The 13,132-nt window shown below is 37.6% G+C and overlaps 1 protein-coding gene across 1 annotated transcript in view; it reads left to right on the plus strand.

Annotated features, from left to right (window-relative positions):
- Nucleotides 1-5,941: 5,941 nt before the first annotated feature.
- The window catches only part of LOC101310491 (serine/threonine-protein kinase TOR-like), a 23,329-nt gene continuing 16,138 nt past the window's right edge, over nucleotides 5,942-13,132 (plus strand). Inside the window, exons 1-16 of the mRNA XM_004292012.1 lie at nucleotides 5,942-6,043; nucleotides 6,897-7,235; nucleotides 7,313-7,387; nucleotides 7,588-7,859; nucleotides 8,456-8,615; nucleotides 8,739-8,885; nucleotides 9,066-9,235; nucleotides 9,333-9,537; nucleotides 9,658-9,837; nucleotides 10,425-10,577; nucleotides 10,848-10,969; nucleotides 11,072-11,171; nucleotides 11,275-11,370; nucleotides 12,022-12,152; nucleotides 12,569-12,671; nucleotides 12,761-12,943. Of these exons, the coding sequence (XP_004292060.1) occupies nucleotides 5,942-6,043; nucleotides 6,897-7,235; nucleotides 7,313-7,387; nucleotides 7,588-7,859; nucleotides 8,456-8,615; nucleotides 8,739-8,885; nucleotides 9,066-9,235; nucleotides 9,333-9,537; nucleotides 9,658-9,837; nucleotides 10,425-10,577; nucleotides 10,848-10,969; nucleotides 11,072-11,171; nucleotides 11,275-11,370; nucleotides 12,022-12,152; nucleotides 12,569-12,671; nucleotides 12,761-12,943 (2,538 nt within the window). The remainder of the gene's footprint in view (nucleotides 6,044-6,896; nucleotides 7,236-7,312; nucleotides 7,388-7,587; nucleotides 7,860-8,455; nucleotides 8,616-8,738; nucleotides 8,886-9,065; nucleotides 9,236-9,332; nucleotides 9,538-9,657; nucleotides 9,838-10,424; nucleotides 10,578-10,847; nucleotides 10,970-11,071; nucleotides 11,172-11,274; nucleotides 11,371-12,021; nucleotides 12,153-12,568; nucleotides 12,672-12,760; nucleotides 12,944-13,132) is intronic.

Here is a 13,132-nt window from a genome sequence, read left to right on the forward strand (position 1 = left end):
TGCAGCAGAGAGAACCGTAAGAGCACCAAAAGAGATTGGAAAGATTTCAACCATTCAAGGAACTGACCGTAGTCGCCAGATAACAAGGTATCTTTCTTTTGACTTCTGGTTTGGTTGTTCTTGGGTGATTTCTTTTGTTCTTCCTCACTAATGTTGTGTTTTCTTTCAAGGATTATCGTCGTCAGTTAAACGCTCAAGCTGCAGCAGCTGCTCAGGATATAATTGACCTAGAGTGTTCAGACGATGAGCTGAGACAAGCAGACAACAGTAGTTTCGACTTTGGGAAAATAGTGCATCAGACAACTCATGTTCATGTCATTGACTTAGATAGCTCAGAAGATGAGGAGAGTGTCGCAGTAAATAGTAAGTTTGCTTCTGCGGCAGTAGTAAAAGTGGCTAAACAGATTGATGTTATTGACCTTCAAAGTTCAGAAGATGAGCAGAGTCTGAAAGAAAGCATTGGAGACCATTGTCCCAAATGTAATGTAAGCGTGGAAGGGACTCTGATGATTCCAGAGTCCTATTCAGTCGAAAGTACCATTAATAATGAAGCTTGTGAAGTTGAGAATCTTCAAGCTCAAAGTGAGATGACTAATGGTGTTGCAGTGGAGTCTGTCACTGTGGAGTCCTTGCATGCTGATAACTTGACTTCTGCTATGACAGAGCAGGTGCAGGTTAATGAGCATTATGTGTTTGATTGCAGTGATTATGAAACAGAAGGAAGGACTGAGTACGTTGTGTGTGGACTTGGGAGTGTCTCTGACAATACAGCTTCTGAAGAAAAGAACAAGCCGGAGATTGGAGTATCTGACAACATTGGAGAAGTAATGGTTGATTTCAAATATGAAGAAGTTGATCAACAAGATGAAGCACCAGCCGACATTAAGGATCTGGATGAGAAGGGTCAGCTACAGACCGGAGCGTTAGTAGATTTGGAGCATCTTCATGCTCAAACTGAGATTCCTACTGGTGCTGACGTTGAGTTTGTCACTTTGGATGCCTTGCATTATGATAACATGTTTGCTTCGAAGGAGGGGGTCTGTTTTGGTCATGGAACAATGTTTGACTATGATGTATTGGGAAACACAATGGAGACTATCTCCGAAGTTGAATCTTTTGAAGAGAAGGATCAGTCACAGATTGGAGCAGCTGACGACAATGAAGAAATAGAGGTTGATCTAAACTATAAAGTTGATGAAGAGGGTGAAGCAGAAGATGGCATTGAGTCTTTGGAGGAGAAGGATCTGTCAGAAACTGAATTCAAGGTTTCCATGGTGAATGTTGTAGCAATTTCTATATTGATTTCTGCATTGATTTCTGTCTTAATCGGATCCACAGCCTCCAGTTATGTGAAGAAAGGAAACAGCTCAACCTTGAATCTTGTTATCTCCATATGCCAGCAAGCACTGACCAATAAGCAATTCAATGCAAGTCCTGATGTGCCATGTAGCACTATACACATTTTCCAGGACATACCCTCTTCATGGAACTGGATTAAAGAGCCATTGAATTCCAAACTGAGCAACTTGCAGAAGAGTTCATCGTACCGCTTGATGGGACAGGATGCATCAGCTAAACATGAAATCCAGCAAAAGAGAGGCGCTACCGCTGTATGTCAACAACCATTGCTGACTAAGTTGAATACAAGTCTCATCATGCCAGTTGGTACTAAGCACAAGATTCACAAAAGGCCCTCTTCTTGGAATTGGATCACAGAGTCGTGCCATTCTGAAATGAGCAGCTTACAGAACAGTTCATACCAAACACAAGGACTAAATGAATTATATAAATCTGAGAGCCAGGAGAAGAGTGACTCAGGAAAAACCATAGAAGAGAGGCCTTGGCTCCAATGGACTCCTCAATGGGCTCATTGTCTTTATGGGAGGTCTAAAACAATTGACAAAAACACAATCAAGAATTGTTGCTCATCAACAATGCTAATTCCTACTTGAGATTCATAAAATCATGTATGTTTCTGTTACTCATGGTTTGTGTCTTTGTTGGATCTCCAGGGACATGGTAATGATGAGTTTGTTGCTCCTCAATGGGCTCAGCGTCTTTATGGGAGCTTTGCAAATCACGAGACATACCCAATAAAGAATGTGAGTCAAGTATAAATTATATATATATATATATATATATAATGCACATTCCTTCTCTAGACATATAACAATAACCTGTATACTGTAATTAGCGGTTAGTAATTTGGTTGGTTCTGCAGAGACATGCAGATGAAGAGGTTATTACTCCTCAACCTCACAATCTTTATGGGAATTTTACAACAGAAAATATTTCCAATCAAGAATGTGAGTGCATATATGATGCTTCTTCCTACTCATAGCATTAGAAAAATAGTCGGCATCAGCACATCCTATATTAATTGATATTGTTTTTCATGGTTTGCGCTTTAGTAGGCGCTGCGGTGATATGCGGGTGAAGAGGTTTTTATTCCTGTTGGCTCAAGTAGAATAATCAGAAAACAAGTCGCCTCCCTGTGATAATGTTTCATCTATTCGCTTTGTTCTCTATTGCACTACTAGGCAATGTTTTATGGTGGAGGAACCTCCATATTTCTTGTTTGAGTCTTTCTGATTGTACTTTGATGATTTAAGTTGTAAATGGCAAGTACTATACAGTAGTTGACTTCGTATCTCCCACCATTTTCTAATGGTAATAGCATGATTTTCTGCAATGTTTGCCTTTTACTGGCTCTTTCTCACTTTCAAGATCACAGAGTACTGTTTCAATTAGCAGACTACTCTTGATCCTTAATCACCAAGATCTCTATTCTCATCTCACCAAGGCCACTTGAGAATTGAGATGAGACTGTCATTGCACATTTAGGCACACTTAGGTAGGCATACTTTTCAGCATTCTTCAGCTTAGTATTGTCTGCATCTCCTTCCACTCTACTCGAGTTATCCAATCAATTACCTCCAGTACTATCTAATGATATTTGATTGTCTGCATCAAATTTCAAACTCACTCCTCGATCAGATACCAATTCCAATGATATTTGAATCATATGTAAGCTACCAAATGAGTTTCTGGCTCTAATCTTGTTCATTCAGAAACACATAGGAGTGTGCAAAAAGTGTGCCAGAGTGAGCTCTTGTTGGTTATCCTAGTAAAGCAAGACATGCACTGTATCAATAATGAAGTGGAAATGAAGGAGGCTTTTTTTGTTTTTCGAATACGGGGAGGAGGCTTTTTATGCTCACAGAGTCTGTCTTGCTTGCAAACCTGTGATGTGCTGCAGTCTGTGTAGTACTTGATGATGGTTTCTGAAGGCCTATTGTCTTGTTCATTTGAGCCTATGAGTGACTGTTGAGCAGAGCAAAAAAAGGCTACGAATTTCTGAGCTGATATTAGTGATATATATTAATATATATATATTGATAGAAATAGTCAGAGATAGAAAGGATCTAACTATTAGAACTGAACATGTTTCAATTTGCATCCACATCGATGACATGTAAGATCACGAGGGCTTTATATATGCCTGTGTCAGGCAACCTGGCACGACCTTACTTTTATAGGGTCTGTTCTATAGGATTCTTACATACATCTTTGTCGATTTTTTGTTGTTGTTGAGAGAAATGAATAATTCATTAATCAGGACAAACCCAATTATAACACTTGCAAATGCAAGACCGAAAAACTACTAACAACAAAGAGCATAGGTCTCCAACTCTATCAAGCTAGAAATAGTGAGAGGAAACCAATAACTTGTTAATCTATAGACCGAATGTCCTACAAGCAAATAAAAAAAGCCATGAGTTAAGCATCTTTGTCGATTGATAATCACATGGTTTTCGGACCATTGTGGCAAAACTAGTTCATTATATTTTTGGGAAGGTAAAACTCGTACACTCTTGTTTTGTCTCTCTTTCATCTTTGGTTAAGAACTTAGAACATAATTAAGTAAAACTATAAAACTCGTCCACTAGAATGTAAGCTCAAGTGCTTAACATGATAGAAGGATGTTTTTACTCTGTTATTCGCTACGTATGTATAATGGAGGCTTAACATGATAGAAGGATGTTTCAATCTGTCCTAAATATTTGAGTGCAGAGTGCGCATAAACATTTGTTCCATGTCTCGTAATGTGCTTAACTCATGGCCATTTTGAATAAAATCCTAACGAATGCCAAGAGGTCTTTGATTGATATTGAAAGGGGCTTATCAAATGAGACTACTGAAATAACATGTATACATCTTATAAAAAAGGTTTTTTAGCCAAATTATTATCCTTGCTTTTATTTCAGCCAATTTGCTACTTTAGGTTTTCATAATTAGCCAATTTGCTACCCTAAATATTATTTATGCCGATTTGCTACCTTATGTTTTTAAAATTAGTCAATTTGCTACTTTTTTGTCATTTTAATTTATTCATTTCTTCATCAAAACATGAATTAATTTTGAAAATCGAAACTTAAGGTTGGTCGATATTGAAATTTCGATAAGTAAATTGGTTAATCTTGTTACTCTAAAGTAGCAAATTTGATGAAAGGATAACAAATTGGCTGAAATAAAATATAGGGTAGCAAATTAGCTGAAATGAAAGTTAGAATAACAATTTGACACCAAGGTGAAAGCTAAGGTAACAAATTCATAATTACGCCTATAAAAAAAAGAAAACAACAACCATTTACCAAGCAACTTCAACTAAGTAATAACTATCACACATAAATGATACACCATGTGAGAGCAACGAGTTATAATGATATATATGAGATAACCTTTGTTGCTTGCACACGATTATATGCTTAATTCATGACCACTTTTGAACATAATTCCAACAAACGGCAACCGGTAGTAGTTTTTTTTTTTTATTATTATATTTTTATTGAAAAATGAAAATAAAAAATTAAAAAGAAAAACCTCGGGTGCACCCTACTCTCAAACAATCAAACTGAAAAGTATTGGTAACTGGTAATAGTTTGATACCTACGACTTATTAATTTCGGTAACCTGCAACTTTTCTTTGCCTTCTCAGGTTCTTAACAGTAGTTTATAGTACTGTTACTTGAGAGATTTCATGTAAATTTAAGTATTGAGCATGAACATTTATTATGATAATGTGCTTAATTCATGGCCATTATTTTTAAACAAAATCCTAATAAATGGCAGTTGTTAAGTTTGATCGATTGAAAGTTCCATATAAACCGTAAACCAATACCAGTCGAATGATTGTATAGTTCACGAGCAAGAGCAAACAACAACCATTTACTCAATAAATTTTAGATTAAAAAAAGGAGTAAGGTACCAAGCAACTTCAACCATTTACTCAATGATTTATAAGACAAACATTGTCATTTTAAGCGCGACGACTTTCTTTAATTTTTGGTATCTTAATCATCATTACACACATTTTCGTTTTCTGTTTTGACAACCAACTTTTTATGTTTTTTTCAAGGTCCGATCGACAGAATCATGTAAATACGATTATCGAGATTTCATGTAAATGCTCATGAAACATTCCGTATTAGGTCATTATTACGTATAAACTGAATACAAGATAATCTGATATTCTCGGTAGAAAAAAATAAAGAAAGAAAAGAAAATAAATTTGAAATCTTAGTAAGAAGATAAAAAAGGAAAACACGTAATGAGTATGATCGGCCTAAGCAAAAGCCACCAAGAAAGGCAAGAAGTAAACACAAGAAAGAAGAAGACCCCAGCCGCTATAGGGCTTTTGCGTTAATCTTAAGCACATATATATACCTCTCTCTCTACTTGGCTCAAGCCCTCCACACTTCTCCTCCTCCTCCTCCACGAACAATCCCCACGCCCTTTGCGCCGCGCGTACTCCTCACACGCCGACAGCGCTGGCCGTCTCTCTCTCGCAAATCCTCACCGTCTCCGATGCCCGAAGATCTGATTCGGTACCGACATTGATACGCCGTTAAGGGAAGGGTTTAGGGTTTGGGACTACTACATGGCCGTCTCGGCGCAGTCCCTGAGGTTCGGCGGCGGCGGCGGCAGCTTCGACGCCCTCAATCGTATCCTCGCCGACCTCTGCACGCGTGGCAACCCCAAGGTACGTTCTGGTTGTGTTGATTTTACTGAGAAAGATGAATGCTTTGCGGTTTCGAGTGAGTAGTGGAGTGGAATGTGGGAGAAGATAGGGGTTCAAACGGCGTCGTATTTGGTTCTTCTGATTGGTGTGATACCTGATTGAATTGGATAGTATAGAACAGTTTTAAGTTCACTCAAATTCGAGAAATTTATCACTTTACTATGTAAAAGTTACTTATCTGCTGATCAATATAGATAAATTAATTAGAAGAAGCATTGTGATTTGTGGAACTGGTGCTGAATTTGTGTTCTTTATTCCTAAGCTAGCAGTAGAAGTTAAGATAGCGTGGGAAAATAAGGAAAAGGAAACAGGTTAGTGTGTGGTTTGTTGCTAGAGAAGAACTAACTAATATACGAAATCGGGGAGTTTTTGGTCTATGTTATTGGGTAGTGTAGACCCATTTTTATGTTTTTGGCTCAAATTTGAAACTTTTTGTGCCCTAGTTTGTTAAGGTTCTCAGCTAAACTGAAGGGTAGTAATATCTGCTGCTAAATTTGTGTTTGTGAGTCATAAGTTAGCAGTAGTATATGGGAGTGTGGAAAGAAAAGGAAATGTAAATTAGATTAAGCTATTTTTTTTTTATTGTTTTTTGTTTTTTTTGCTAATGAATAACTAACTGGATTTGGTGGACTATCCAAAATCGGATTTTTGAGCTTGTATGGTTGGTAGTATATTTATGTTAGAGTTAGTATTGTAATTTGTGCTGCTAGATTTATATTCCTTAGTCCTGAGCTAGCAGTAGTTTTGGGGGCTCTATGGTATTACCGTCAGAAAATGCTGTGCCTTAAAGCGGCTTAAACTCTGTTGTGAGCAGGAGGGGGCTTCATTGGCTTTGAAGAAGCATCTAGAAGAACAAGCCCGTGACTTAGGTGGAGAAGCATTTTCTCGTTTCATGGATCAGTTGTACGATCGGATTTCTGCTCTTTTGGATAGCAATGATGTTGCAGAAAATTTGGGAGCTCTAAGAGCTATTGATGAGTTGATAGATGTGGCACTTGGAGAAAATGCATCAAAGGTTTCAAAGTTTGCTAATTACATAAGGACTGCCTTTGAGCTAAAACGTGATCCTGATATTTTGGTCCTGGCTAGTAGAGTTTTGGGCCATCTAGCCAGGGCCGGGGGAGCAATGACTGCAGATGAAGTGGAACGCCAGGTTTGTTTGCTACTTTTATCACTTTGATATAACTCTGGAGTAGTGACTAAAGTATCTGATAATTCTTGATATCTTAGATAAAAATTGCTCTGGAATGGTTACGTGGAGACAGAATTGAGTATCGACGTTTTGCTGCCGTTTTGATCTTGAAAGTAAGCACAGATTTTTCCCATTGTATTACAGTACCTATTTCACTCGTGAAGTTTTCCAGAGGCAATAATCTTTTCACTCCTGTCATGTATTATAACCAATTTTATGTGATGTCATTGCACGGACTTTTTTGCTTGATTTGTGTCTGATTCAAATTCCAATACAGAACATATTTGTTTAATGCTATGTTCTGTTACTATAGGAAATGGCAGAAAATGCTTCCACAGTGTTCAATGTTCATGTACCTGAGTTTGTTGATGCCATCTGGGTTGCTTTGAGGGATCCAGTATTGCCTATCCGAGAGCGAGCGGTGGAAGCTTTGCGAGCTTGCCTTGGTGTTATTGAGAAACGTGAGACACGATGGCGTGTGCAATGGTATTATCGTATGTTTGAGGCTACACAGGATGGATTGGGTAAAAATGCTTCTGTTCACAGCATACATGGTTCTTTACTTGCAGTTGGAGAGCTTTTAAGGTTGGTTGAGTTGGTAAAGATGTAGTTTATTATTATTTTTGGTTCTCTCTCTCTCTCTCTCTCTCTCTCTCTTTTAGTTTCACTTTTTGGCTAGCCAATGAAACCTACCACATTTCCGCAGAAATAGTACTCTGATGATGTTCTAGCTTGTATTGGGTTTGGGAGAGACTTGTCATTCTGTTCATTTAATTATAACTACTATTTCCAAACAAACTTTCTTATTTTGCTCACATGAATGCGTCAGATGGAATATTGCCAGTTCAAATGAGGTTTTTACATGAGATAGCAGTTATCATGCTATCCAAACAAACTTTCTTATTTTGCGCACATGAATGCGTCAGATGGAATATTGCCAGTTCAAATGAGGTTTTTACATGAGATAGCAGTTATCATGCTATACTGATGATTATGGTAGCCAATGTAACCTAACAAATTTAAAATGGGTCCATGTAATCAAAGGTATAATTATTTGTTATTTCACAAGGTTTTAAAGAAAGGTCCTTATCCAGAAATATTTAGTGACCCAGCAGTCATGTGCTTCTCCAATCTGCTGTTGTCACGTACTTGTTTTTTGAAATCTTTTTTCATCTGGGCAGGAATACAGGTGAGTTCATGATGTCAAGGTATAGGGAAGTTGCAGAAATTGTCCTTAGATATCTTGACCACAAGGATAGGCTAGTTCGCCTGAGCATAACTTCACTGCTACCTCGAATTGCTCATTTTCTGCGTGATCGATTTGTTACAAACTACTTAGAGGTTTGTTCAATGTCTCCTTTATTTTGCAATTGCAACTGGTTGGCAGAATGTTCATGTCAATTGTCTTTTACTTCTGTTTTCCTTTTATCACTGAAATATATAAGGAAATGCTATTTCTTGCAGACTTGTATGAATCACATCCTCGCTGTTTTACGACAATCAGCTGAACTGCGCTCCAGTGGTTTTATTGCACTTGGGGAGATGGCCGGTGCGTTGGACGGGGAACTTTTTTTCTACTTGGGGCAAATTACACCTCACTTACGTGAAGCAGTATGTCAACATGACTGATCCTTATAGACATCAATCTATTTTTTCTTCCTCCTGTTTTATCTATGTAGGCTATAATAATTGTGTTGTTTCATTTGTTCTATGGCTGCTCCTTGTAGTGAACTAGAGAGAGACCATGCTTGTGAACGCCACGCTAACTGTTGTTCCAAATATATTCTGCAGATTGCTCCACGTAGAGGGAGACCCTCACTTGAGGCTTTGGCTTGTGTTGGAAATATTGCAAAAGCGATGGGGCCTGCTATGGAACATGATGTTCGTGGTCTTTTGGATGTTATGTTCGCTGCTGGTCTTTCCTCTACGCTTGTTGAGGCCCTTGAAAAGATAACTACCAGGTATACTGGCTTTGTTCATGAACCTTTTCTTGAGCACTTTCTGTGAGCAGTCATCTCTGACCAACTAGTTTTATTATATTGTGGGTTGTTATTTCAGTATACCATCTTTGCTGCCTACTATCCAAGATCGCTTGCTAGAATGCATTTCAGTGGTTCTTTCAAAATCCCAACACCCTCAGGGAAGGTCGGTTGTTGGAATGGGTAGGGGAAATTTGATGAATATCCCTCAGCACGTTTCAGACCTTGGTGGTTCAGCCCTTGTGCAGCTTGCTTTGCAGACTCTATCTCGTTTCAATTTTAAGGTTTGTGTGCATAACTGCATATCAAAATCCATTTCATCCCAGTTACATGTTTCCTTAAAGAGATTGTATTTTTTTATTATTGTAACTTTTTAATCTCACACTAGCTAATATGTGGTTCAGGGTCACGACCTACTTGAATTTGCAAGAGAGTCAGTTGTTGTATATTTGGATGATGATGATGGAGCCATCCGAAAAGATGCTGCACTATGTTGTTGCAGATTGGTTGCAAATTCCTTTTCTGGTGTACAATATGCTTCTGGTAGATCAAACCGGGGAAAGAGACGGCGTCTTATTGAGGAGGTTTGTTCTTGGACATAATTGCTTATTACATTGTAAACCAAATTTAGGAACCCCCTTCCCGCGGAAAAAAAAAGGAGAGAAGAAAGAAGATATAACTAAAAGAAAAAAAAAGGGGAACCTCACTTAAAGATTAAGTCTATAATAGTCAGCAGCCTGTTTCATCATATTCACTTCCGTTTGTGGCCTTCCTTACATTCTTGACTGTCAAGACCACACCTTTCTGGAACGTCATTTTCTTTTATTCAATGCTGTATTCGGAATGTACATCCTTAGTCCATGTTATTATGAGTTATACTGACATGACACATATCTATTCAGAGTTAGATTTAGTCATTATAATGCCCTTTTTTGCTTCTTCTATAGAGTTTGGTTCTCTGTGAACCAATATGTCCCCTATAATATATGAATCTATTTTCTTCTGAGTATAACTAGAATAACAATGTTCCACATTAATGGTATGAAACTTTTAAAGTTTCTAACGCCTCGTGACTAAAGTAATGTATATCTTGAGTTTGTAATTATGTTTTTTGTTTTCTTTTGGTTTTTCTTGTCTGCCCTTAAGTTAACAGGAAATGGCCTATGTGCAGATTGTTGAAAAGCTTCTCACCGAGGCTGTTGCAGATGCTGATGTGATTGTTCGCCATTCAATATTTTCTTCTCTACATGGGAACAGAGGCTTTGATGATTTCCTGGCTCAGGCTGATAGTCTCAGTGCAGTGTTTGCTGCTTTAAATGATGAGGTTTGCTTTCCCCTTTGTGTCTTCTTTTGAATTTATAGCACTCTAGATATGCATGATTTGTTGGACATATAAATTAGATGTTAAGTTGGAATATAAGCTTTCTTTCTTATGTACGGGTACCTGTTAATTTGTTTTAACTAGCATGCAATTGTGCAGATATCATGCACGCAAATTGTTCAATTTTAGTTTCCAGTTATTACAAGATATATTGCGTGAAAATTATCTGTTTCTATGTGTAATCTTGGAGATCTATGCATGCTATTATTATAGGATTTTGATGTTCGTGAGTTTGCAATTTCTGTGGCTGGGAGGTTGTCAGAAAAAAATCCTGCTTACGTTCTTCCAGCTCTTCGCCGCCATCTCATACAGTTGTTGACCTACTTGGGTCTGAGGTGATGTGAAATATTATAATTAAGGTTACTTGTAGTTAGGGGATTTAACACTAGGATGACCTGTCAAATTGTCACATATTGACTTCTCTTGCTTGTCAGCAGTGCAGATAGCAAATGCAGGGAAGAAAGTGCGAAGTTACTGGGTTGTTTGATACGTAACTGTGAAAGACTAATACTTCCATACATTGCTCCTATACACAAGGTTGAATAAGTTATTTGTGCTTGCTTGGTTTATCTCAGTCTTTTAATGATAATGAATTTGGGAGTCCTTTTTGTCTGACAGTGTTCAGTGTCTTGTTGTTCAGGCACTTGTGGCAAGGCTAATGGATGGCACTGGTGTTGGCACGAATAATGGCATCATTAGTGGAGTTCTTGTAACTGTTGGGGATCTTGCTAGAGTGGTGGGTATAATTTGGTTTAGTTCATCATGGTATTGTTTATATATCTATTAATTCGGATTGGAGAAACTCTGGCCATTTGAGGTGCTTAATGCATACTTTCTGATCACGAGAACCTGAGAATATGCTGAATTTAAGCCTTTTGGAAATTTACAAAAATAAATTTTGAAAATGAGAAATAAAGTACAGGAAGTGACTGGGGTTCATCCATGCCTGCTAACCAGTTCGTGGTTAGCAGAATGTTATCTTAAACTTGACATGTGACCAGCTATTTTTAATTATTCTTGTAACATTAATTTGTTCAGCGCTAATTGCTGAAAGTAACACCCCCCACCCTTCCCCCTTCTCATTTTCTCTGTCTCTGATGTTATTTTGGAGTATTCAGTTGGAAATGAAATCTATCTGGTATCATTACCAGTTGTTTAGATGGTTTCACTTTTCTCAATTTTCTTTTTTCTGCCAGGGGCTCTTTCATTATGGTCTCCAAGTTTGCTGATATGTGCTTTTGTTGCTTATGTTAGCCTTTTCTGTATACTGTTATCATGTGTTTGCAAATTACTAGATCTTACTACATTGGCCATTGATTTTCTTGATCCTTTTATTTGGTTTTGTTTTTGGTTGATAAGTTAATCTATTTTGATTTTTTCTTCTTAGGGTGGGTTTGCAATGAGAAAATATATACCTGAGCTTATGCCTTTGATTGTTGAGGCTTTATTGGATGGAGCGGCTGTCACAAAACGGGAAGTGGCTGTAGCTACTCTCGGTCAAGTTGTACAGAGCACTGGGTATGCACCATGTTCCCCTTACATTGCATCACTGAGGCTTATTTTTGCTGACCTCTTTGGAAGAGCACATCAGACTGATATTGCCAATTTGATTATTGATGTTAATTTGGAGTTTTTGTGTCTGTTTTCCTTTTAACGGAGAATAATTATATATTGGTATCATTGACTGAAAGTTCTTATAAGTTGTCTTTTTAATTTTTTTATTGGCAAATCAAGAAAATACTAAAATTAGAAGTTTGCATCAGCAGGGATTGAAACCCAGTGTGATTTTCTATTTTGAATAAAATGAGACCTGAGTCCAACTGTTGACAGTGAAGTTATGATCTAAGATACTTTGATGGAATCATGTGTTTGTGGAAGTGCATCTCAGTCTGTATTATATTTTGTGCTCAACTTTTGTTTTTTGCTTCTGTCAGGTATGTCATAGCTCCATATAATGAATATCCACTCTTACTTGGCCTACTCTTGAAGTTGCTTAATGGTGAGTTGGCATGGTCTACAAGACGTGAAGTACTAAAGGTATATACTTGTAATTGGATTGTGTTGTACGGTTTTAACTTACAAAATATTGACACCTTTATGATAATGTTGATCTTGGGTTTCTACAGGTTCTTGGAATTATGGGTGCTCTAGATCCTCATGTGCATAAACGAAATCAGCAAAGTTTGCCTGGGTCACATGGAGAGGTTACTCGTAATGCCAGTGATTCTGGTCAACATATCCAATCTGTAGATGAACTGCCTATGGACTTGTGGCCATCATTTGCAACATCTGAAGATTATTATTCTACGGTATACAGTTGACCGGCTATATGACATCTGTTACTTTATTTTATGAATTTAATTGTTTGTACACATCTTGTACTTATTCTATGCGATAGCAATGCATGACATTCCTGACACCACTGGTTCTGTGGCCTGTTGTGATCCACGGCTTATGCAATGCATGAAAGTGGAACTGTTTATATATATTAATATACA

The sequence above is a fragment of the Fragaria vesca genome, linkage group LG2 (genome assembly GCF_000184155.1).
Source record: "Fragaria vesca subsp. vesca linkage group LG2, FraVesHawaii_1.0, whole genome shotgun sequence".
Taxonomy (NCBI): domain Eukaryota; kingdom Viridiplantae; phylum Streptophyta; class Magnoliopsida; order Rosales; family Rosaceae; genus Fragaria; species Fragaria vesca.